This window comes from Filicampus tigris, chromosome 1 (genome assembly GCF_054856515.1).
Source record: "Filicampus tigris isolate MCC_2025a chromosome 1, RoL_Ftig_1.0, whole genome shotgun sequence".
In the NCBI taxonomy this organism is placed as follows: Eukaryota; Metazoa; Chordata; class Actinopteri; order Syngnathiformes; family Syngnathidae; genus Filicampus; species Filicampus tigris.
The window spans coordinates 12,437,843-12,462,033 of record NC_141217.1 but is presented as its reverse complement, the minus strand read 5'-3'; the positions used below and the strand labels follow the sequence as shown (position 1 = coordinate 12,462,033).

Below are 24,191 nucleotides of genomic sequence, written 5' to 3'. Positions count from 1 at the left end.
AAGTACAAATAGCAAAACATCACGTATTTCCTGCCAAAGCCAGTCTCTTTCACAAAATTCTCTTGCGATGAGCTAGTTCCGAAAAATGGCAGATTATCATTTGATGTAATGCTTCCACACATTTCACTTCATTAGAGAAAGTCAAGATTCACCTGGGAAAAAAAAAACAACATTTAACCATTTTGCACATAAATACTTGACGATGAACTAATGCCAAAATGTTGTGGGGTGTAAGACAATCCAAAAGAAAACCATTACAATACATTTTGATCAACATGTAATAAGCAATTGATAATGTAGGAAACAGGAGAGAACTGTAAATAATGTAGTAAAGCATTTGCAACTTGTTTCAAGTGGCACAATGATGTGACGATTGAACAAGTTGTTTTGTCAGTTTCAAGTGTGATCTGTGAAATGTTGCAAAGTGACTGAGAAAAAAAAAAAAAACAGTAACAGAGTTTAACAAATGAAAACAAGACGAAAATTACGAGGCTCACAAGCTCCTGCAATGTTTGACTAAAACTGTCAATAAAACACTGAACTAAATACAGTCAAATATCAAATCAAGTTGGCACTGTCGTAAAAGAATTGCAAAGTCACGCATTTCATGTTACATCACCTAACATTCACAGTAAAAGCGCGACTGATATGTACTTGCTGCCTTACAAAATGTGTCCACATGCGAGCAGCCAAGAATGGCTTCCGATAGCTGCCGATTTTACCCATGAATAAATACATTCTAAAAGGTATGCAGACCAAAATAGTGTCAGAAGAGGGCAACACGCGAATGGCAAAGCCTCATAACAACATGCGAAAATATGAATGAACAGCAAGCAGTAGTCTATGACCTCAGACCTCTGCCAAAGCGTGACACATTTGCCATCTGTGAAACAAGAGTCAACAACGACAATGTAATAGCTTCAAAGAAGATACAAATTAATCCAGCCACATTAGTTTTTTTTTTACTCATGGGCCTACATAAGATCAAACAATTGCAACCACTCCACACAGTAAAGTGTAGTAGCCATTCGGCATACATGCTGTATTTCCAGCGTTCCATCCCCATGAATGTGGCGAGCCAGCCCAGAACTTCTACTGGTTCCGGTGTCAGCCAGCATCCTGGCCTGCTGCGGCCCATCAAGCTGCTAGCGAGACTTTTCGGATGCAATGCGGCAGGCCAAAGTGTTTCCTACTTGGCCAGTAGCGAAGTAAGCTGCCTCCTCCAATCATATCAGTCTAGCCTAATCTGATTTCATCTCAACACCATCCAATTACATTTGATTAATTTTGGCTCAGTGTGACTCCACAGACTTTGAGTTCATTTCTGTCGTTGCACTTTAACGAGATGCAATCAGATTCACTCGGAATGAATACATTTCGAACATGCCCACTTTCCGCCCGCTTCTCCTGTGTGCACGCTCGTCACGCACCTACCAGTAAACAGAGACTCCCGGAGGAGAACATTAGTCACTTCCATGATGACGGGGAGTCTTGTGAATGAGAATAGAAGGATGGTTGGCAGCGGACGTGACGGTGCCAAATCTTGTTGAAAACATGCCAGATTCTCACCTACTGAAATGTCAACTCCCATTTCGTGCTTGTTTGTTTCCAGTGCAACCGAAAAAATAAAGACAGGTCAATGCACTTTTAAGTGTGAGTATTTGCAAAAGACCTTCTAATCCCTGCTGCTAATCCTTTTAGCTGCACAGTTTGTACACCTTTTAAACAGCCTTTGAGCAAGGCACGTCCCTGCTTCAAAAGTGCTGCACGGTGGTTGATCTCAAATAATCGCCGTGAACAATTTATTCAAAGAAGCTGAGTGTTTTCTTGAGAAGGAAAACTTTGTGTAGCATGCGGATGTGCTGAAACAAGGCGTTTGGGCTAAATTTTAGTCACACAGAAAAGGCTTTCATAATTTAACAGTTCTACAGCTCAGAGGAACAGCAGGTAGGAAAAAAAAAAAAAAACATTTCTTGAATTTTACTTCCACCATGACATCTTATGTTCAGGCCTCGTAAAGGAACGAGAGGCAGCGTGCAAAAATGATACAGAGGACGAAACTTGGTGAAATGAGCACTAAAAGGCACAAACACCATCACACACACATTCACATCATACTAAAATAAACCGGGATAATAAATAGCATATCCATAACAATGAGATTGCCCTTTGGACAACGTCGAGGCCTGCTGACTCCTGTCGTTCTTTGAATGGGTTCCTTATACAAGCTCGCCTCGAGGGTGTGATTCCACTTTCTTCTACACACAGATGCCTTCTGGACCATCGCTCAAATATTCCAACCATTGCAGAACCACAGCACACACCACGCGGGAAGCCGCGTGCAACAATGCTGATGGGGACTTCTAGAAAAGGACTTCCATAAATATTTATCCCTTCTGAATCTGCGGTTTATTTTGAGGCATGTACGGCTCCGCGCTCGCTCACACGAGCGCATTTGAGCCAAAGCGCGCAAAGCCGCAGTACATGATGTGAGCAAACCTCAAACACATGCTTGGGCCCTGGCTCGGGGTACAATGAGAGACACTTAGGCGCAGGGGTATAAATCTTTTAAACCCCGGGCCACTGACATTTCCCCCTGAGAGACACAGCGGAATATCTTAATTACGCCACTTAACATCACATTGGCGGGTCCCCGGCGAGCCCAAGCAGCCATGTAATTCATTGTACTAAGCGTCTGTAAAAAGCTAAATACATCAACCTTCGAGAATGCAAAGTGCAGCGTGGTTTGTGAACTGGGATTTCAAAATCAAATGTTTTCGAGAGGCTGCAGGGCATGTTTGCGCACTTAGTGTAGTATGTTCAACAGACAACGTGACGCATTTCGGTGTCAGTCACAAACACGAGCTGCGACATCAACCAAAATCACTCAGACGTGATTATTTCATTTCCCTCTCAGAGTTGCTATTTAATTCAAGATCAGCCCTGTTTTTATGCTAATTTACATCCGGTTCAGGGTATTGTCTGGCAGCTCAATTACAGTGGCCTTTTGCCATCACGAATAGATGATAGATGATGAAAATAGTTGGTAAAGTGTGATGAAAGAGCACTGCAACAAAGGAACAAAGCCAATACATATTCCGGCATTCTGCTGGTTAGGGCAGAAGTCGAACTCGCAGAGGGATCACGCCAGATGAAGGAAAAAAAAAAAACATCCTCCTCTTCCTCACCTCATCGGCCCAACATCAATTTGTGCAGAGTTTTCTGGAAATGAGCAGCTCACAAGCTTGAGACCTCATTAAATTAAGGACATGACACAAACTATGGAGTTATGTTCAATACAATATGCGATAAGTGATCCGATATTCTGCACTGAACACATTCTAACTAGGCTATATTGTAATAAAAGGACCAGACACAACATGAGGCAAATGAGCTGGATCAAAATGTTTGTCTTTATATAATAATGCCACTGTCGGAGATGTATTCATTTTACACTGACATTGTGATTGGCATGGTTACAGTGGCGCACAGCATCATACTGGGAGTTTTGTTTTCTTTTGTAGCTAAGGTAACCAATGGCAAACACTCCAACACACCAAAACAATAACAGCGCAACTAATACAACTCTGGCAGAACCAACTAAAACTGGGAATTAGTGATATGGGCAAGAAAAATGTATTTTTTTTTCATGATAATTTGACGATATCCTGCAAAAAAATACTCTAGATCTGTACTTTCTTCCCAGAACAATGATGGATAGACAGCAATTCTGAACAACAGTTCTTATTCATTTTTTACTGATCTTCTGCAAAGCATTGCACAACAATATACTATGGCAGTATTTAAAAAGTGGAAGTCAACCCAAACATATTTTTTCAAGAATATGTTCCATGCAGGGCCACTATTTAAAACACGGCATTCTGATTAATATTGCGTTTGTGGAATATGAGTTAAGCAGCAAAATCCACCCTTTTTTAGCCATCTCAGGGGGTGGCCATTTTGTCACCTCTGTTGGCTGACAATGACATCACAAGTGCTCAGGGCTCAGGTAACGACCGATCGCGGCTAACTTGTTTTCTGAAACAGAGCCTTGATTGGTCGTTATCTGAGTCCTGAGTATCTGTGATGTCATTTTCAGTCGACAGATGTGACAAAATGGCCGCACACAGAGAGGCTAAAAACGTGTAGATTTTGCTGCTTAACTCATTCCACAAACGGAATGCACTGTTTCAACTAGTAGACCTGCGTAGATCATATTCCTGAAAAAAATATGTTTAGGTTGACTTCACCTTAACAGTGAATAACTTCAAATTATGTCCAGGCTATATATATATATATATATATATATCACAGCAGAATATGTCAGATCAGGTTTGCTCAATAGTTTCATCGCAAAACTTTTGTTTATAAAGAAAAATGTCAGCAATTATCATTAAACAAAGATGAACGGTAATGATGTCTCGCAAATGTTTACTTGCTTTGTCATGAGGGTACAGTACGTGTTTGCAAAACTGCTTTTCTGGGTGTGCTGCGCAGCTTGACTTATTTAGTAATAGTTGTGCTTGTGGCGGTGCGAGTGGACGTTGGTCGAAGTTTGTAGACAGAAACGCAAACCCGTTTAAAATGATAGGCAGACAGGATTATAGGCAATTACTATTTGTTTCGGCCGGACAAAAAGGCAGATAGACGGACGGCGGAAGGGTACCCCAGCTGTCGGCAGAAGGCGATAAATGGACTGGGAAATTTTTGTAAAATGCCCTGGTCTGAGTATTATTATTATTATCTTGTGTTGATTCGCATAAGAACAGTGTTTCTCAACCACTGTGCTGACAGAAATCAGATCAATGGCATTTTTCCATTTATTTCAATGGGGAAAGATGATTTCAGAAACGAGTGATTTGAGTTACAAACGTGGTTACTAAATGATGTCATTTCAAGGCACCACTGTATATCCGTTCTGGTTCAACTAGGCCCAAAATTCACACTGTAAGTACATTGAAATGGGATTATTATGTCAATTTCGGACTCCTTCGCATATGTTGTGACGTTCCAGGTTTTGTAGGGTGCTGTGAAATTTTGCTGATGTAAAACAGGTGGCTGAGATCAATGACGCTTGGGAAACACTGCATTGGATTGTGCAGGTGTACCTAATGGAAGAGTCCTGATGGGGGCCGAGACGCAAGACTTCGCAGCCCTCTACCCCCACCTGCAGTCGTGTGCCAGAAAGCCGCTGTAAATAACATCAATCACGCAAAGTGATGCGTTGACGTCCGATCCGAACATGCCAATTAAGCAAAGGTCGTTTTAAGAACGTGGAGCGAGTAAATGCTGGCAGACAACATGGATGACATCGTTGCAAAAGTAGACAGCTCCAATGTTGTTCTTTAGTTTCCGCGGATTAATTGAAACTCGATCTTGACAATCATGACGCGTGCTAATCAGACGTGCGAGTGGCGCACACGCAAACATAGCCTACGCCTACAGACACACACGCACACTCACACACAAGGTAATGCAGCTTTGTATGCGCAAACTTCTCAAAGGCACACCTGACTGCAACTGCGGCACCGTGCACGTGCAAATGTCTCACTTTGGAACATCTGCACACTGCAAGGCCGGCTGGGCAGAAAGGCGGGGGGGGGGGGGGGGGGGGGTGTAAACAAGGATGCGCTGCATGCACGACTCACTGGAAGACAAACGACTTGAAGTTGCACACATATGTGTGAATAAGGCTCAGAATGATGGCAATACAAAACAACCGAAACAGAAAGAAACATAACCCTAACAGTTATCAGGAGAGAGTGTGTGCCTTCCTAAAAAAAAAAAAAAAAAGAGCTCCCTCTAATAACCCCCCCCCCCCCCCTTTCAGAGCCCCCTGGCTCCTGCAAAGACGTGATGAAACTACAAAACAAGGTCCAGTCCAACAATCCAGCCCCTCTCTCCGTCCCCAGCATCTCGTCACGCCAAAATCAAGTTGTCCACAAAGTCACTCAGCTCTCGCTTTCCCTGCATACGCACGCCCACCCGTACACGCGCGCGAATGTTTTACCTTGGCTGCCGCACACCAACACCGCCATAAGATGCACGAGTTGGAGCATCATGGTTGAGCAGCTCCTTCGCAGCTATAGAAAGACGCCGTGCAAGAAAAACACACGCAAGGATCAGCTCGGATCCGTTCATCCACTCCGTCTTGGAGTCCGCGGGCGACTGTGGTCCACTGGTTCTTCTCCACTCCTTCCTCCGCCCCTTCCTTTACGCGCGCTCCCGCTGCCACGCTCGTTCACCGAGCACGCGCTGCACCCTCCCCAGCAGCTTTCTGCCAAGCTAACGTCACAGTTTGGCCAGAGGTGACAAAAGGAGTCACAGTCTGTATACTTAAGTCGAAGTTCAAATATTTGTGCAAATAAATACGAATGGTACAAAAACAAACAAACAAACTCCTGCACTTAGCTAAAAGTAAAGGAGCACAAACTCTGAAATTTACTAAGTACAAAAGTGAAGATGAATTGTTGTGTAACTCATTATGACAACTTGACAGAACAAAAAAAAAACGGACACAAAATAGTTTTGCTCTTTTACGAACTTGCATTGTGTTTGTTCAGAGACGAAAAAAAAAACAGCTTTTCTGGCACAAGACAAAACATTGGCCACAAATTATTCTTGTAGCTGTCAACAACATGACTATACCATATCTTGCTTCTTCAAATCTGTTGCATCATTGTTCACGAAATCTTTTTGTTTTTTTAATTCCCATTTTATCAGTCCTCAAAAGCTCAATCTGTGGTTGATTTCACTTCTCTTTACGTAGTCATGTCCTTTTTACTCTGTGTCGTCATCCGCAGTTGGGGGAAAAAAACATAAGCTCAATTTGACAAGTAGAAAATACAGATATCTGTTTTCAAAAGTAGGGAGTAAAACCAATGTAAAATACAAATGCCTGAAAAATCCATTGAAGTACAGTAGGTGCACACCAGTGTTTTTGTACTTCATTATTTCCCACTGCTGCTGTTGGGATAAATACATTTCCTGTTTGCTAGTTTTGGGAATTTATTTATATTATTGATTGCTTGTACAGTTTTTATTGGTTGGTTGACTTGGTTGACTTGACTCATGTCATTTTCAACCATAGCCTAAAGTGTGGGGAAGGAGAGCGTGTGAAGTTAGAGGGGTTCACCTCTGGTATTTCATTAGAAAGGTGTGCCTTCATGGTGCTTGTTTAAACATTGAGGATTGTCCACAATGTCTACAGTTAAGATTCCGGGGGAAAGCCTTTCTTGATTGCTTTACTGACAAAAAGGTGTGTCTCAAGATTTTCTTTGCATAAACATGAATGAGCTTCAGGTTCTCCCTGACATGCAGAATTGACTTGAAAAAGGCCCCATCCTGGTTATATCCTCACAAGAAGAAAGGCTCCATGATGACTCATTGAACGAGAGTCTTGGGAAAGGTTTGCACAAGGCCATTTCTTCAAAAAGCTCTCGTTTGAAGCAAATGATAACCGCTGTCAAGATATGCCAGACAGTATCTAACAGGCAGAAAAATCACTTCACTGATGCAATTGATTGCATATTCTAGCTCCTTTTTGAACTGCTCAAACAAAGCAGCCCAGGAAATTGCAGATGCTCTGAGTTTCAGGGAGTTTGATTTTTTAAAAGAGGAAAATAATCCCATTCCAAAATCTTGAAGAAATAGAAATAATCTGTTCCAGGGTTTTGCCTTATCAACACCGTGTACGCACAAAACGGGTCCTGAAAGATGCGTACGCAACTTCCCGGGCAAAGTATGTGACCTATCAAAAAAAAAAAACTTGACGGGAAAAAGTGGACAGCGGCCGGACTTATCAAAGCTGCGTGCGCACAAAACAGGCGTGAAAGATGCGTACGCAATGTGCTGCGTTAAGTATGTTACCCTCTCCCCCAAAAATTGAGGGGAAAAAGTGTGCACATTTACGGACGTTTTAACCTATCCGTACGCACATTTTAGGGACAAGAAAATTCAGCAATGCAGTCGGTGTGGTGATGAATTGAAGATCATGCTTCCGACACGCGTCCAGTTTCACTTCAAATCAAGCGTAAATCGCGTGGATTGTATTAATAGATTTAGCACTTTATGTGCAACTTTGTTCTTTATGTTCTGCCTGTCCTTGTAGAGATGCTGCTCATGCTCTTTAAAGTGCCCTTCTGGGATAAATGAAGTGTTTTGATTGCAAAATCCCATATTTGTTCATTGTGGTGTGGTGCGGCGGGGGTGGCGGTTCCTTCGAGCAACTCTCCTATCTCGTAACTCTAGAGGAATAAACAAAGGACACAAAACCACTTTATTATTTTATCATCACTCTTGCACTTATTGTATATTGTCATTGTAATACTGAACAGTACTTCAATTTCTTGATCATAGGCATCAATGACTCTAGTTGCGACAATGTCACACACACAAATAACATCAACTCGGGGAGGGGCTTTGTTTTTTTTTTAGTTTGGACGGTTGCACATATATAAAAATAACCGGGGGAATTGTCTACTCCTAAAAATATTTAAATAAGTGTGACGAATTGGGTTATCTGTGTTGTGATGACATTTGTGTTTTGCTGAGTTTTGTTGTTCCCGAGGTTCCTGAATGCATCGCGTGACTGGGTATGGGATATGTGTGCAAGTGAGGGAGGGGTTAGCAGAAGGCGAGAAGGAAGAGAGATCCATCCATCCATCCATTATCGATACCACTTCTCCCCACAAGGGTCGCGGGGCGTGCTGGAGCCCATCCCAGCTGTCTTCGGGCAGTAGGCGGGGGACACCCTGAACTGGTTGCCAGCCAATTGAGGGGCACACAGAGACAAACAAACATTCGCACTCACAATCACACCTAGGGGCAATTTTAGAGAGTCCAATCAACCTACCAAGCATGTTTTTGGAATGTGGGAGGAAACCGGAGTACCCGGAGAAAACCCACGCAGGCACGGGGAGAAATGCAAACTCCACACAGGGAGGCCTCAGCCGGGCTCGAATCCACAACCTCTGAACTGTGAGGCGGACGTGCTAACCAGTCGACCACCGTGCCGCCACACAGTGCCATTTCATATATTTTTCTAGGAATACACAATCACAAGTTTGCTCCATGGGGCGTGTAGCGACTCCAAGCAGCCTTGTCGCTTCTGAGAGAAAGTGGGTGGGTTGGGTACTTGTCTGACGCGCTGCTGTTACGGTGGCTTGACAGTTGAAACACTTGAGTCTTGAATGCGCTTTGATTGGTTTTAATGAAACAGTGGCTTTCACAGATACACTCTGGATGGTTTGATGGTAGCACATTATGCCATAATGAAACTGTAGCGTATATTAGCGTAGCGTGGCGTGGCGTAGTGGAGCAAAGTGAAGCGAAGTATATGGCGAAGCGGTCAACAAAAAATACGGCTGCCCAGCCCGACTCTCTCTACCGTACAGCTGGTAAGCACGCCTATTTAAATTACCCGGCATTCACCACTTACGACATGTGACCCGAGCACCAGCCCGTTACCATAGCAACCAAAACACCACATGACATAATTCAATTATGGCGCCTACAGGGCGGACTCATAATTTGCTCTTATTATGCATACTAGATGTTATGTTGAGACTCAACTGTTCTACAACTAGGTACCAATAAAGGGTGCTGGTGGTTTGGATATGCCTGAGTTACCGAGGAGACGTAGAGTGAACTCCCAGTCAGTTCTGTTTTAATGTTAAGTCACCAGCATTAAAGCCAACTCCGATGAAGCTGATGTGTGTGCATATATTTATTAATATGCCAATATACACAACACACACTATCTCAGTGTCTACAAACACGGTATACTGTACTTATGTAATATTTGTACCAAAAAACATGTAAGGACAACAACACACAGTAAGATGTTACAGCGGATAAACCTCACTTGTGTCAGTACAATTCAGTTTAAACTAGTTCGCAGTATAACAAAATAGCCCTCTGTGATATACAAACAAATAATGTGCAACATTTTTTCTTTTGCATCAAACACTACTTGTTTTTTTTAGTTCTGTGAGAATATTTTAATTAATCAATAAAAACGGAGCAACCAATTTAGCAAGAGCTATTAACATTATCCCTACAATACATTTTTGTCGACGTGCTAAATTGTGGGTACATAGACAGATACGTTGAAAACGGAGCTACATTAGCCAATACTAATGCTAACAGTGAAACGCATCATTAGATTGCAATCTATCGCCGTAAGCTTGAGTCCAAAGCTATTATTTGAGACAGAACGACTTAATGAAATACATATTAATAAATTGGATATACACGTTGCTGACTTTACCTGCTGTGAAGATGCGTCTCCTGAGCCGCTGGAAAAGCCGTCCGATCCGCTCGCGTTCGACATCTTTGTTTTCTTTTCTACGCATGTGCGGGGAGAGGAATTGTGGATCGATTAGCTCCCCTTGGGACCTGCCTGTGTTCTGCGTGACATCATCCTAATTTGCATGTTGTGCAGATTGGTCCTCTCACAAAGTGATTCGTATCCTCAGCTGGCAATTCGTGCGTAGTGAAGATTCGTAGTCGTAGAAGCGAGAGTTGTATTCACTCAACAATGACACCCACAGTTTTATTCGTACTCACAAGAAAAGAAGTCAAACCCTCACAATTTTGATTCGTACACACAAGAAAAGAATTGAAACCCTCACAATTTTGATTCGTACTGTCAAGAAAAGAAGTCAAACCCTCACAATTTTAATTTGTACTCACGAATTATTACTATTACGGATACGAATCGTTAATCGCGCGTATGCCTTTTTGACAGCAATCTTACTCCACAGTTTGATAGGTCGGATTTTTTTTCGTACACCATTTTCTGATTTTGTGCGTACGTACACTTTCAGTTTGAATCCTACGCACTCTTTGATATGTGATACCCTGAGCATTTTGCTGTAATCATTATTGTCGACTTTCTGGCTAAAATGGCGATATTGAGCTGAGCATGAATGATTAAACTGTATACTGCTTGAACACAACACTTACAAACATTAACAAGCAACAGCTAAGCAAAGTAGACACAACAAAAGCCTCTGACCAAAATTACTAAACGAACGTTTCTTGACAACATTGAAACACATTAACACAAGACATTTAAAAGTAAAGAAATAAACATAGGGTATCTGACTAAAATACTTTACTGTGAAATTAATTTTAAAAATGGACCTTGAAGAGGGAAGTCAACCCAAACATATTTTTTTCAAGAATATGTTCTATGCAAGCCCACTGGTTGAAACAAGGCAATATGAGTAATATGAAATATGAGTTAAGCAGCAAAATCGTTTTTAGCCTTCTCAAGGGGCAGCCATTTTGTCACTTCTGTCGACTGAAAATGACATCACAGACCCTCAGATCTCAGGTAACGAGCAATCACGGCTGACCTGTTTTCTGAAGCTGAGTTGTGATTGGTCATTACCTGAGACCTGAGTAGTTGTGATGTCATTTTCAGTCAACAGAAGTGACAAAATGGCCGCCCCCAGCAATGGATAAAAATCGGTGGATTAACTCGTATTCCACAAATGCAATATTAATCAGAATGCTATGTCTCAACTAGTGGGCCTGCTGGGAACAGATACTTGAAAAAAATATGTTTGGGTTGATTATCACTTTAAAGTCGAAGTCAACCCAAACATATTTTTTCAAGAATATGATCTATGCGTGTATTTGTTGAAACACGGCATTCAAATTAATATTGCGTTTGTGGAATATGAGTTATGCAGCAAAATTCCCCCAATTCTTTTGTAGTTATCATGGTCAGGTGCCCTGCTCTGTGTTTGTATCACAGATAAACACAAAAGGCAAAACACACTTGTGGAGTTCATCTCGTATGTCAATGGGTGTTTTTATCATGGGCCACATTGTAGTTTCAATTGCCCTTAGGGGGAAAAGCACATAAATGTATAATCGCTACGGGTGTAATGGAATGCAGAAAATCACGGGTCAGTATGGAGCTTATCTTTTGCGTAAAGGGGACCAGATTTAATGAGTTTTCAAATGAAACATCAAGAGCTTAAAAATTTTTCCTTTGAGGAAAGTGCAACATCAATAGTTAGTCTTCTTTTCATGCAATGAAGGATGCAGTGCAGACAAGTGCAACAGTAACAGTTTGAACGGTGAATTACTACGCTATAAAACCACGAATGGCATTTGTTATTGCTTAAGCTAGACCTGACGAGCTTTGGAGAGGCTGTTGAAATGCCGCTGGCAGTGGCGTTTGTACTTGTCCTTTAACGTCTTTTTTTTTCTAGCATTGCACTGATGTTCACGTTGGCATGTTTAACACACATTAACTTGTTTGACATTGGAACTGAACTGTATAACTTTGTGTAAGTTCAAGGATGTTTAAAATGTAGCGATTCCACAGTAAAGTAACGTATTGATGAGCCCACTCGGTTCTTCTTCTTGATGGTGTAAGATAAGCACAAATAACCTTGAAAAAGTCAAGCAAGTGGAAGGAGCAGCATGACTTTTGTTCCTATGAACATTATTGCACCGCATTACATCATGTAAACCGAAACAGGCCATGATGACAATTTCTACCAGTTTACACATTTTTTTTTACCTGTGATAGCGGATTAATTATGGATTTTTATTAAAGCACCAACGAATAAATTCATGAGTTGGAATAAGAGCAACGTCTCGCTTTTCTCTTCCCCTAGATCTCGCAAAGTTTACCGAGCTTGCTTCTTGAGGGAGGTGCTTTTTATTTCTCTTAAAGAGGAAGTCAACCCCCAAATGTTCTTTACAACATGTTCTATGCAGCCACACTAGTCTAAACTTGATATTCTGATTAATATTGTGTTTGTGGAAAGCAAATTAGGCAGCAAAATCCACCTGTTTTCCATCTCAGGGGGCGGCCATTTTGCCACTTCGTAACTCATATTCCACTATTTCAATTGTAATCCAAATACTGTGTTTACACTAGCAGGGGCGCATTCAACATATTATTGGAAAGAACATTTTTGCGTTACTTGCGCTGGTAGTGGTAGTGGTAGTGAACGTGTATGGCTGCAAATGATTCTTAGATGATATGCCACTGGCTACTACCAACAAAATAACCAAGAAAGGGGGGCCTCTTTGTTGAGTATACCCTTATTAAAGTTCAAGTACTGTAGGTCACATCCAGTGTCATATTGCTCTGCTATGCGTGATGGTGTGTTACTATCCACTATTGAAATAGGCTGACCAAGTTTATTAAACTATTACACTCATATTTACACAAAGGGAGTACCACCTCAATTACTGCATGTGATTGAATTAACACACCTCTAATATAAAATGGGTATCGGGGTCATTGTCTGTTTGGAAATTTAATTGCTACTCAGGCACTCTCCTCTACACACATCCGTTAGGCGGGAGATGATGATAGCTTCCGCTATTATTTTTATTATTATTGTTATGATTATCAGCATATGATTATAACTGAAGACTGTAGATGTTTCCTTTCATTCATGAGATGACAAATGAAACCACATGTACAGGTATGTATGTTTTTGTCATATCATTGGTACACAGAGGAGAACAATCACTTTGATTGAAAAATCATCCACGGGTCTCCTGGCAAACAATGTGCAAGGTTGACATAAGTATCATTCCACAAAAAACACACACACCACTTGTAGTGTCTCGTGGTAGTAAGTCACTTTACCTCTTTTTGCCGGTCCGTCCTCCGTCCACAACCTGGATACCCTGACGTCCTCATCCCTCCATCCTCATTCATAAAAAATTTCAGCCTCCTACCCCGTCCGTCCTCATCCTTTTAAAGCGGTTTTCGTCCTTACTCTCCGCCCCTGCCTCCCCCATAAAAGTGTTTCTTTTTAAAAGAACCCAACACAATACATCAGCCGGGACTAGACCCGGTTAGGGACCATTAGAGGGATGGACGAAAACACTACCTCCGTGCTTGCTTAGACCGTCCTTACTAAAGAGAGTTCTTGTCCTCCGTCTGACCGTCCACACATGGGCATCCGTCCGGGACGGACCATTCGGTCCCTGGGATGGAATGCCCAGCTCTGGCGATAAAACTTTAAAAAATGGGAAACTTAAAAAAAATAGTCAGACTAAGCATAGTCGGACGCCCATTTTTATTCCCTGGTTAAATTTACTCAACTGTACTTCGTCAGGTGGTTGCACAAAATAAAATAATCTACATCCAGATACATTTTGTTAAATTGATGTATAGTTTAATCAAAATTGTATCCGGATTCAGGTGATTATATTCCGTGCAACCACTTGACAAAATAAAATTGAGTAAATGCAGAGCGACATTTTTTTCAGTGTAGGCAGGGACCGGAAGTAGGAAGCGGTTCTTTGAAAAGCTCAACATGGTTGCCACGATGAAAGAAAACTTTCATTTGTATTTATTGCCACAAAAAGGGGAAGGTGATTTGCTGCTCAAGCAAAAAACATCAAACATTTATTTTGATCTCGGTCTAGTGATGCAGATCAACAACAACTGTGGCATGAATGTCTGAGCAGTGACAATTATTGTTTATTGGAGCTTGCAATACTGAAGTTGAAGTGGATTCTTTGGTATTCAGATCAGTTTCAGCCAAATGTGGCAACATGCATCTAGTAATTATTGCGCGACAGTGTGCAGCATATGGGTAATACTGTGGTGACATTTATTGTATCATATACTGTATGTATTTATTTAGGCACAGAATCACTAAATTAACTTTTACGGTCTGTCAGTGGCGTGGGCCACACAAGAGCCATAAATTGAATTTATGCTCACAGATTGCAAGCTTTTTTGCCATTAAAGGATTTTACACCACAATTGGCACTTAAAATGTCTGAATCATTTACATAATTAGGCAGCAATTTCACATTTAAATCTACATGTATCATTATTTTCAGACGGACCGGTCTGCTTATCCCCCTATGACGGACGCCCATTTTGTAGGCGATAAACGATTGACAGGAAACTTAAAAAAAATAGTCGGACTAAGCAGAGTCAGAAGCCCAATTTCCCTGTCTATGTAATCGTCTATTTTCGCGATAGTAGACGATTACTATTTGGTCCGGATAAACGGACGGCGAGTTGTACCCCGGCTGTAGGCGGAACGTGACAAATGGCCCGCAAATTTGTAGTAAAATGCCCAGCTATGGTTATTTTCCTACACTGGCAGATACTTTCACTTGTTTTTAGTCTGAATCCTCTCAAATCAAGTATATATTTCATATAATATTAGACGGGTCATTTTTACAGTGTATTTAAAGTTTCAAAGGTTCCTCCAGTGACTCCAACCGAACAAGGATAGAACGGTAGGGGGCGCGGTCATTCTCCTCATTAACAAGAGGCGTTACTCATGGAGTCACTTATTTCCTAATTTCTCCCAAATGTATTGATAAGATAGAAGATGACAACTCTTTTCATTTTCCTGATCAAAAAATATATAAAATGAACTTGTTAGTGAAAACATGGCCATCCCAGGCCCATCGTCCCTTTAAACAGCTCTGTCTTTTTTGGAGGCATTGACCATTATAAAGACAGCAGTGAGCGTGTGGGCTGCAGATGATGTGAGTGGTTAGGTGAGATGTGAGATTGTCCAGGGGAGTCTCTCTCCAAGTAATCCCCCCCAGGCACATCAGGCGAGCCTCTCAGTGGTCAGACGTTCGTCAGCTCGCTCATTAAAGCGCCTCATCCCTCCCTCCCTCCCTCAATTGCTTCTCTTCGCTTCAAATTGCCTTCCCAGCCTCATGCTGCGCCAGGGCCAAGGGGTCAACAGATTATCTTCTTAATCCCGTTAATCCGTCCTCACATCAGGCAGAGATGATTCTCACAATAATTGTATTCGCTGGCGCCTCAATTAGACAGAAGCAGAGGTCTGACCGAATGAGGTAGAATTAGACGGATGGCCATACATTTGTGGCATGGAATGTGTGCGCGTGCATGTGCCAATGCAAATTCACGGGTGTCCCGATAAAGTGAATTGACGACAATCTGTGCGCTCCCCATCATTTCTCATTAATGCTCTTCTCCAATGTGTCCATGGTTGCTGCCACCTGTGCATGCTTTCCCTGTGCTCATATAGATTCCTTTATTCTTGCATTCTATTTCTTCGTTTGAGTGTCTTCTTGACACATGTTCTTCCTGATTGGCATTTCCACCAAATAAACTTGATTAAAAAAACACACACACACTCAAGAGGGTCAAACATAACACACACGGCATGCAGTCTACCCTTTGATTAGAAGTGACAAGCATATGGCATCTAACCAGTCAGTGGCAGCTATCCAGTCGGCCAACGTAGCTGTCTACATCTTCACTCAGCACTCACGCGTGGCAAACAGCACAAACAGATGGACTAAAAAGCACGACACCAGTCATCTGTCCATCCGTTTAACGATCCAAGAAAGAAGTCCTTTTTTTCTCAAAAACCTCCTTGGTACCGGTTGAAAGGGACCTTTCAAGCGGAACAACAAAAACATTACAAAAAAAGTTCACAAAATAAAATGTAGCAGCACTAAATGTGGGCTTCTGTGTTGTTGTTTTTTGTTTGTTTGTTTTTGGAACACTTAAAGTGGAAGTAAACCCAAACATTTTTTTCAAGAATATGTTCCCATCAGGCCAAGTAGTTGAAACACGGCATTCTGATTAATTTTGCATTTGTGGAATATAAGTTAAGCAGCAAAATGCAGTCCTTTTTAGCTATCTCTGGGGACGGCCATTTTGTCTTCTGTCGACTGAAAGTGACATTACAACTGCTCACAATGACCAATCACGGCTCAGATTCAGAGAACAGGTGAGAGATGGCTAAAAAGGAGTGCATTTTGCTGCTTAACTTATATTCCACACACGCAAAATTAATCAGAATGAAAGGTTTCAACTAATGGGCTTGCTGGGAACATGTCATGTCATCTTCCACACCGCTTATCCTGTATAAGGCCGCGGGGAGGTGCTGGAGCCTATCCCAGCTGACAATGGGCGAAAGGCAGACTACACCCTGAACTGGTCGCCAGCCAGTCGCAGGGCACACACACAGACACCGTCACTGAGCGGGAACCGATCCCACGCTGCCCGCACACAACTCAGGCATGTGTACCACTACACTATCAGCGACTTTGCTGGGAACATATTCTTGAAAAAAATATGTTTGGGTTGACTTCCGCTTTAAAGCATAAATTTCAAGATGACTGCCCTTTTAAGTAATCAACCTCTCTAGTCACCATGTGCTTATCAAAGGTACGGTAGAAAGTATTGTTTTTGGATTTGAGGTAGCCTACTGTGTTTACATTACACTCCATCCCACATTTCTATTGAGTTTGTCGATTTACAATGGTGTCATGCAGTTATCCGTCAACTGTCACAGGACTCCAGGTTTGTCATAGTTGGTTAAGAAATGGGCAATGATGGAGGGGGCTGACATTTTTCGGGTACTATTGGGGAACTACTGTACAGCTGTCCTGAATGTCAATCAAAATTCCTGAATTTTTAGGCTGGCTCACTCACCTGTATAACACAGTATAGGGCATTACCGATGTGTCCCTTCTGCATGGCAACCCCACCATCTGCGACAAAAGCTACTACTCCAAGATGACATGCGCGTTTGTAAATACTATTAAGTGTTGAATATATTCATGTTTTTGGAGGACATCAATTTAGTAATTCATGCAGTTCAAATGAACTGTCAAGAGTCCTTGTGGGAAAAAAAGCGTCTTGCACACTTTTGAGCTTGGTTTTATAGTGGCAACTTGAGTTTAAATCTTTCATGGCTGATGGTGTCTCAAAAGCATACAAGGTAGATCATCTGTGTCTCAATTCAGTATAATTTGCTTTTAATTTTACCTGAAAAACACATCTTTTTTTTTTACCGAATCTGTTCTTTGCTGAAGCATGAGGGTAGCCAGCTGACGGTGCCACTGTAACTGACAACTTCTGTTATTTTTGTTATCAGTGCTTGTTTAATTCTAGGATGCCTGTATGGAGTAATGAGAGCCTCTCAAAGACTGAACTTTACCATTTTCCACCATTCAGAGTATATTATCCCACTGTCGTGAATTGTGACTGACAGAGGTTAGGTTTACATTTCACAGCAAATTTTGTCCTGACGGACTTTGCTTTCATTTCATTGTTGACGGTTCTGACAACAGGTGGGGTCACTTTGAGTGATAACAGGTAAGCGGTATTGTTAGTGTAACCCAGAAGTGGGAGGGTGCTACATTAGTCCATTCATATATAAATCTGTGGCCAGGACCTGCCCTCTCTCCTTTACAGTCTACAGTCTACAGTCTTGAGGTTGGCCGAGCTCTTAAGCGCTGTCTGCCATATAGTGCTGAACACTTACAACAACGTTTACCGCTCAGCTACAGTAAACATTTTTATTTTCAAAAATGAATCGAGGACCACTCCAGGTGTGGATGGGGGGCGCACTGCCAGTTGCCCAACCATATTTCACTGTTACAACCCTATAATCATTTTGCATTCAACTATACATTATCCCATGCCATGGACCAGAGTGGCAATATCACTTGCGATGCATTGTGCTGGAGCCCCAGGGTCTCCACTTCTCCAGGGTGCAACGCTTGATTAATATGCTACTTGATACTCAGCAGGACTCAGCTTCAGGTGTTTTCTGGCTACGTTCCTTTTATTACCGTGCCTGACTAAAAGGGACTAAACTGAAAGTCAAACAACTTTCTCAAAGGTAATAGATATCATTTTACCACTCTAATTCAAGTACAAAGCTAAATCATAGCTTCAGAGGTAAGTTTCTGCGGTGTCTTCCTCTTTGACCTTCCATGCCTCCAGATTTGCCAATCTGATGTCATTTGAGGTGACCTTTTTCTTGCCCCTTTCTGATGTAATGCTTATCTTTGTGGCCCATAACACCCCCATTGCTGCATTCATCCTGATGTGGAAAAGTCAGCTTTCTTCATATCGGCAGAGGCAGCCAGAAAGATTTAGGTATCTTGAGTGTGCGCGTGTATATGTGTGTGCGTGTGGCAGCAGTGGGCCCCAACTGACAGAAAACGTATGCGAGCCATTCTACCGAGTTGGTTGAAATTGCTGTCCCACAACGAAAATCAAATTTTCAAAACAAAATCAAAGTGTTGAGACCTTGCATATTTAGTAATATCTTGTTATGATCTATTTTACCACAAGGCATTAATTGAGATACTATTAAACTGAATGTATAAAAAGTCATCTTTTATATGTCACTTCCTATTGGGAGGTGGCTTTCCCAATCTGTAACTCCTAAATTTCAATTCATGAAAAAAAAATGTAGAAGATTTTGCCAATTTAAAAAATACTTCACTTTTATAGAAATTTTTGGTTGCTTTTAAATGCATGGTGAAAGATTTACATTGATTTTGTAGATTTTTTTTCAAATTAAAAGTTTTCATGTAGAAAAAACTGTCCCAACTTTTCATGTTACTACTGAAACGCAGAGTATTTGTCTGTAGTCAAGGCTTGGTTTTAGCCACATCCCCAGAAATGTCACCAGTAAGAGACATTACCTTCATGTTCATCACTGGGCACATGGCGAGTAATTAGTTGGCAGCATTTTTAAGTTATGTGCCCTCCAAATTCTGAAATTCAGCATGTGGTTCTAAGGACCGTCAACACCTCATTTTGGCAATAAAATGAGCACTTTTGATTTTAATGCTAAATGTACTGTTTTGTATCTCCGTACACATACTCAAACCTGTCTGTGGTAGCCACGTTGTGCCTGCATTGTTGAGTATTGTCAACAACTATCATAAAACGTCACTACCAAAACGGTCACATAATGGTTTCGGTAGTGACAATATGATGTTTATTTTTTAATAAAGTAAGTTTGAAATTATATTTTACATAAATACATATGTCATAAATAGATCCTTCTGATTTTAACAATATTATATTCCATATTTTATCAAAATTTGAAGAGAAAAATAAACCCGAAACAGTCACTACCGAAACATACAGATAGGTTTCGGTTGTGACATAATGGTTTCGGTAGTGACGATATGATGCAGTGACGATATAATGTTTATTTTCTAATAAAGTAAATTTTACATAATATAATACATAGATACATAGGCCGATGTCATACATAGATCTCTCTGATTTTAACAATATTCTATGTCATATTTTATCTTAATTTGAAGGGAAAAACACCAAAATGCCAAAAAGCCTAGCAGAGACAGAGTACAGGCCAAGGGTTACAATGACCCAGTGAAATCCAAAGAATATTTAATAAAGGAAAGAGAAAGAAATAAGAGGTGGAAGGAAGAAGGAAAGCTAAAGTCTACCAATGAATTATCCGGCTGAGGGCAAAGAAAAGTCAGAAGAGCATGGAGGAAAAGACAAGACTACCGGATGTCTCTCAAAAAACAGAGAGAGAGGGAACATACCTACAGGGAAATGTATGTTACAAAAATGTTTGCCATTTCAATTAAATTTTCATTTGGAAGCTGAAACCACAGTTTTTCAATGTTGAAGAGCCCTGTGATGGACAGGTGAGCGGTCCAGCGTGTACCCTGCTTTTGCCTTAAGTCAGCTGCGATCAACTCCAACCCCCTGCAACCCTGAGTACAGCACAAAGCAGTAGAAAATAGGAAAAATAATGTTTCATTAGTTATAATACACGATAAAAGTTAAAATATAGCAAAAGTAGTTAAGTGATTACAATGCTACCCTCACACAAAGTTTTAATGTAACAGCAGCAACAATATGGTCACTACTGAAATGTTGCAGTCACTACCGAAAAAAATGATGTTTCAACAAAAATAAAAAGTATTGAATCATCAACCAACAATTTTTGATAATGATTGTATAAGGGTATGTTTGTTCTAATTAATGATGACTTTTGAAGTCAATATGATCAACTTTCTACAGTTTACAATGAAAAATAGCATATAAATTTTGATTTATTGCGGAAAAAGTCATATTAAATTCTGTTAAAAATTCATTTTGATTGGTTTTGATGTCAAAACCATATATATTAATTCATAAAAATACTCTGTAGAGGGGGGAATGGAAAAAAATATGAATCGGCTAGTAGAATTATTTTTATTCTTCTGTAATTGTGTGTTTCGGTAGTGACACATTTTAGGGACATGCAAGATATTCGGTAAAAGCTAGAAAATACTATTTGAAAATTGACTGTACTTTTACTATATTTGTGCCCCTTAGATATGGTGCAACATGAATACAATAAAAGTTTTTCGGAAATAAATTCAAATTTCACACATTTTCCAACTCTGAATTTGAACCAATTCAGTCGAATGGCCCATTCAATAACATCAAACTGGTTCATCTGTGATAATGATTGCAGGATTTTTTCACAGCTATTCCCACCAAATAAAGTAAATTAATGACCCACTTCTCACTGAGGCCGGTTTTGTCTTTAGCGGGGAAGAAAATGAATGAGACTGTACTCAGTCCAATAAGGCTTCCTTCTTTCCATGGTTAATCGATCAACCAACTGCATCGACACACAACACAAAGGCGACCATCATTTTTAATTACTGTATTACTTGGATGCTGAACTTGCAGATGCTGCATGCCAAAGAAAGTAGCAGTTGTACACCAAAAGGTATTTGCCAACTGCCAAAATAAAGTAGAAGAAGACATGAAGATGATTATGAAGAAGAAAAAAAGAGGAATTAGTCATGGGAACTAATGTGCGACGTATCGCTAGTTTAGCATGCGGCTTCCGCCACTACGAGAATTTAGCGGCACACACACACTATCAGAGTGGTGTTCGGGGCTCAGAGTGAATTTCTGAACGCACGTTAGGGAACGGAAATTTTGGGTGCCATTCCTAGGTAAAGTCGAAATTTATGTCAAAATACTTTGTATAAAAAAGCAAAAATGCATTAAAATAAAAAGCATAAGATGCTGTACATAGCATGACTGCTGAGAAGTGGATGGAGAAGGAGAAGAGGCGAAAAAGGCAAAGACACTGCTGGTGTGGGTGCCAAATGTGATCAGGTGCAAAATTGTCTCGGGGTCCTTCGCTTGCTGATGACGTCATGCTACAGGATTGCTGGGAATGATCTAAGTGACGTAGAAGATTGTGGTTGGTCAGGCAACTTTAGATGCGGGAATACGCGGAAATGTTTTGCACTTTAGAGTGTAAGTGGAGGGGTTGTTCGGATGTAATCCAACGTGGATGCTTTTTATGAAGAAATATTTCATTACTTATCAAAAGGGACTTATAGCAGCCGTACGACTGACTCAAAATGGTCGGAAAGCCGAAAGCCCACAATACGCAAGGCATCAAAAACCTACACAATACAAAGTGACTGTTTGACTTTTTATTTGTAAATTTGCAACAAACAAATGTCTTTTTTTTTTTTGTTTAACTGCATTTATTCTCAACGTAAGCAGTGATTTGACGTACACCCCACTCTAAGTAATTATTTTCCTGCTACTTTAGATAACCACTCTTATTACAGACATCAGGACAGGCTCCGCTTGGTAGTATATCAGGCGCAAGTGAGCGCTATATTGAGGAGTTGCCATGACAATCTTGGCAGTGGGCATCATTCAGGAAGATGCCGCACATTGGAAAAAGTGTTGGCATCCTACCACTGGAAAACCGGAAGGAAAGATGTAAAAAAAAAATGGGTACCGGTAAATTATTATTGTTATTATCAGTAGTAGTAATATGGTAATTAATTATTATCATTTGAGTTGACAGAAATCAGATGGTCTTTTTTTTATTCTCAGGGAAAATGCTCATTGTAACTGCCTCTTAACTCAAAATAATTATTTTGAATGCTTGTCAGTCACTTTGTGTGTATGTAGTCCTCAAATTGCTCCAATTATACACTATACTGTGTTCTGAAGGTTTGCATGTTTGACGTCTCGAACCGGGAGGTTCCGGTGAGGTGGACTGTGCTGTGTCGGAGATCAAGCTAGCTAGCATCCGGGCTAGTTAGCATCCGTCGGCTAAGCATAGTCATCCTCTCTCACGGCAGAGCCCCGTTGCCCTCGGACAGTCTACCAAGCCAAGCCTCCCCTCGCCAGTGAGAACCGACCTTCATCCCCCCTCGTACAAGGAGAAAAGTCCCCGCTCTCACCTGCGCTTCCTACGGAGAGGATAGCGCTCTCGAATTCATGCAAAATAATTTGGTTCAATAGAACATAGAACATGACTGTTATGAATGTAACAGATGTTTTGCATTTTATGTTGCAGGTTCATTTTGACAGCCACAGACCTTTTTACAAAGTGGGTTGTGGCTAAATCCCTCCAAACAAAAACTGCACCTGAGGTGTCCAAAAAAATTGTTAATATTCTCTTTGACTTTGGACTTGTTGAGAGGATCATTACTGATCAAGGGTGGGAATTTGTGAATGAGGTACAGTTATGTATTTGAAAACAAACATTCTACATTTGGAATTAATCATAATGTACCTTATAAGCAATTCGGTTGTGTCTACAGGTCATCCAAGCAGTTTTTGAGTCTTTGGGGGTCAAACACTGTATTATTACCTCAGTGTACCATCCCCAGTCCAACAAACAGGACGAGCGCACCAATGGCAACATAAAGACTGCACTTGCTAAATACTGTGGGGAAGATCAGAAGGACTGGGACGTCCATCTAAGGGGAATTGTGGCAGCAATTAACACATCGAAGCAGGTAATATCGTTGTAAGAATGTCTAATGGAACCGATTTCACCAAGACAGAAAAACTTTAGAATTCTACTGTTTTGTTGTTATTTTTCCCCCTTTTTTTGTGTAACAGTGATCTACAAAGTATACACCGTACCATGCTCTTTTTGGAAGACACCCTCACCCACCTTGGTGTAATGAACATAACTCAAGAAGAGGGTGGTGATAAATGTTTTGTGGTGGTCGAGGACGCAGAGGAACAGTTGGAGGCAAAGACTTCAGAAGTTGCCAACCTGCATGTAAAGGAAATGGTGAAATGGAATTGCTTGTGTCTAAGAATCCTAACCATGACATTTAAGCCATTCAATATTTTTTCAGATTTACCAACATTAAAAAAAACGCACAGGACAGACAGAAGAAGTCGTATGACAATAGAAAAAGGTGGAATGTGAAAGCTTTTAGCTTTCAAGTTGGCGATGAGGTCCTGAAAGCAAACAAAAGGAAGGAAGGCCAAAAAGGAGGGCAATTGGAGGCCAATTGGTCTGGGCCATACATCATAAACTCCATTACCGAGAAAGGAGTGGCAATGCTTTCAACCACTGCTGGGGCTCACATGAAACAAAATATAAATGTTTCACAACTGAAGCCTTTCATCC

At 41.0% G+C, this 24,191-nt stretch overlaps 1 protein-coding gene across 5 annotated transcripts in view; it reads right to left on the bottom strand.

Annotated features, from left to right (window-relative positions):
• Positions 1–6,206, bottom strand: part of ncam2a (neural cell adhesion molecule 2a) — a 239,390-nt gene extending 233,184 nt beyond the window's left edge. For all 5 annotated transcript variants that reach the window (XR_015086058.1, XM_086025043.1, XM_086024917.1 and 2 more), the window contains exon 1: positions 6,011–6,206. Coding sequence is in view for 4 of the 5 variants with exons in the window: in XM_086025043.1 (XP_085881169.1) it covers positions 6,011–6,062 (52 nt within the window). In the remaining variant the exon portion in view is untranslated. The remainder of the gene's footprint in view (positions 1–6,010) is intronic.
• Between the last annotated feature and the right edge of the window lie 17,985 nt (positions 6,207–24,191).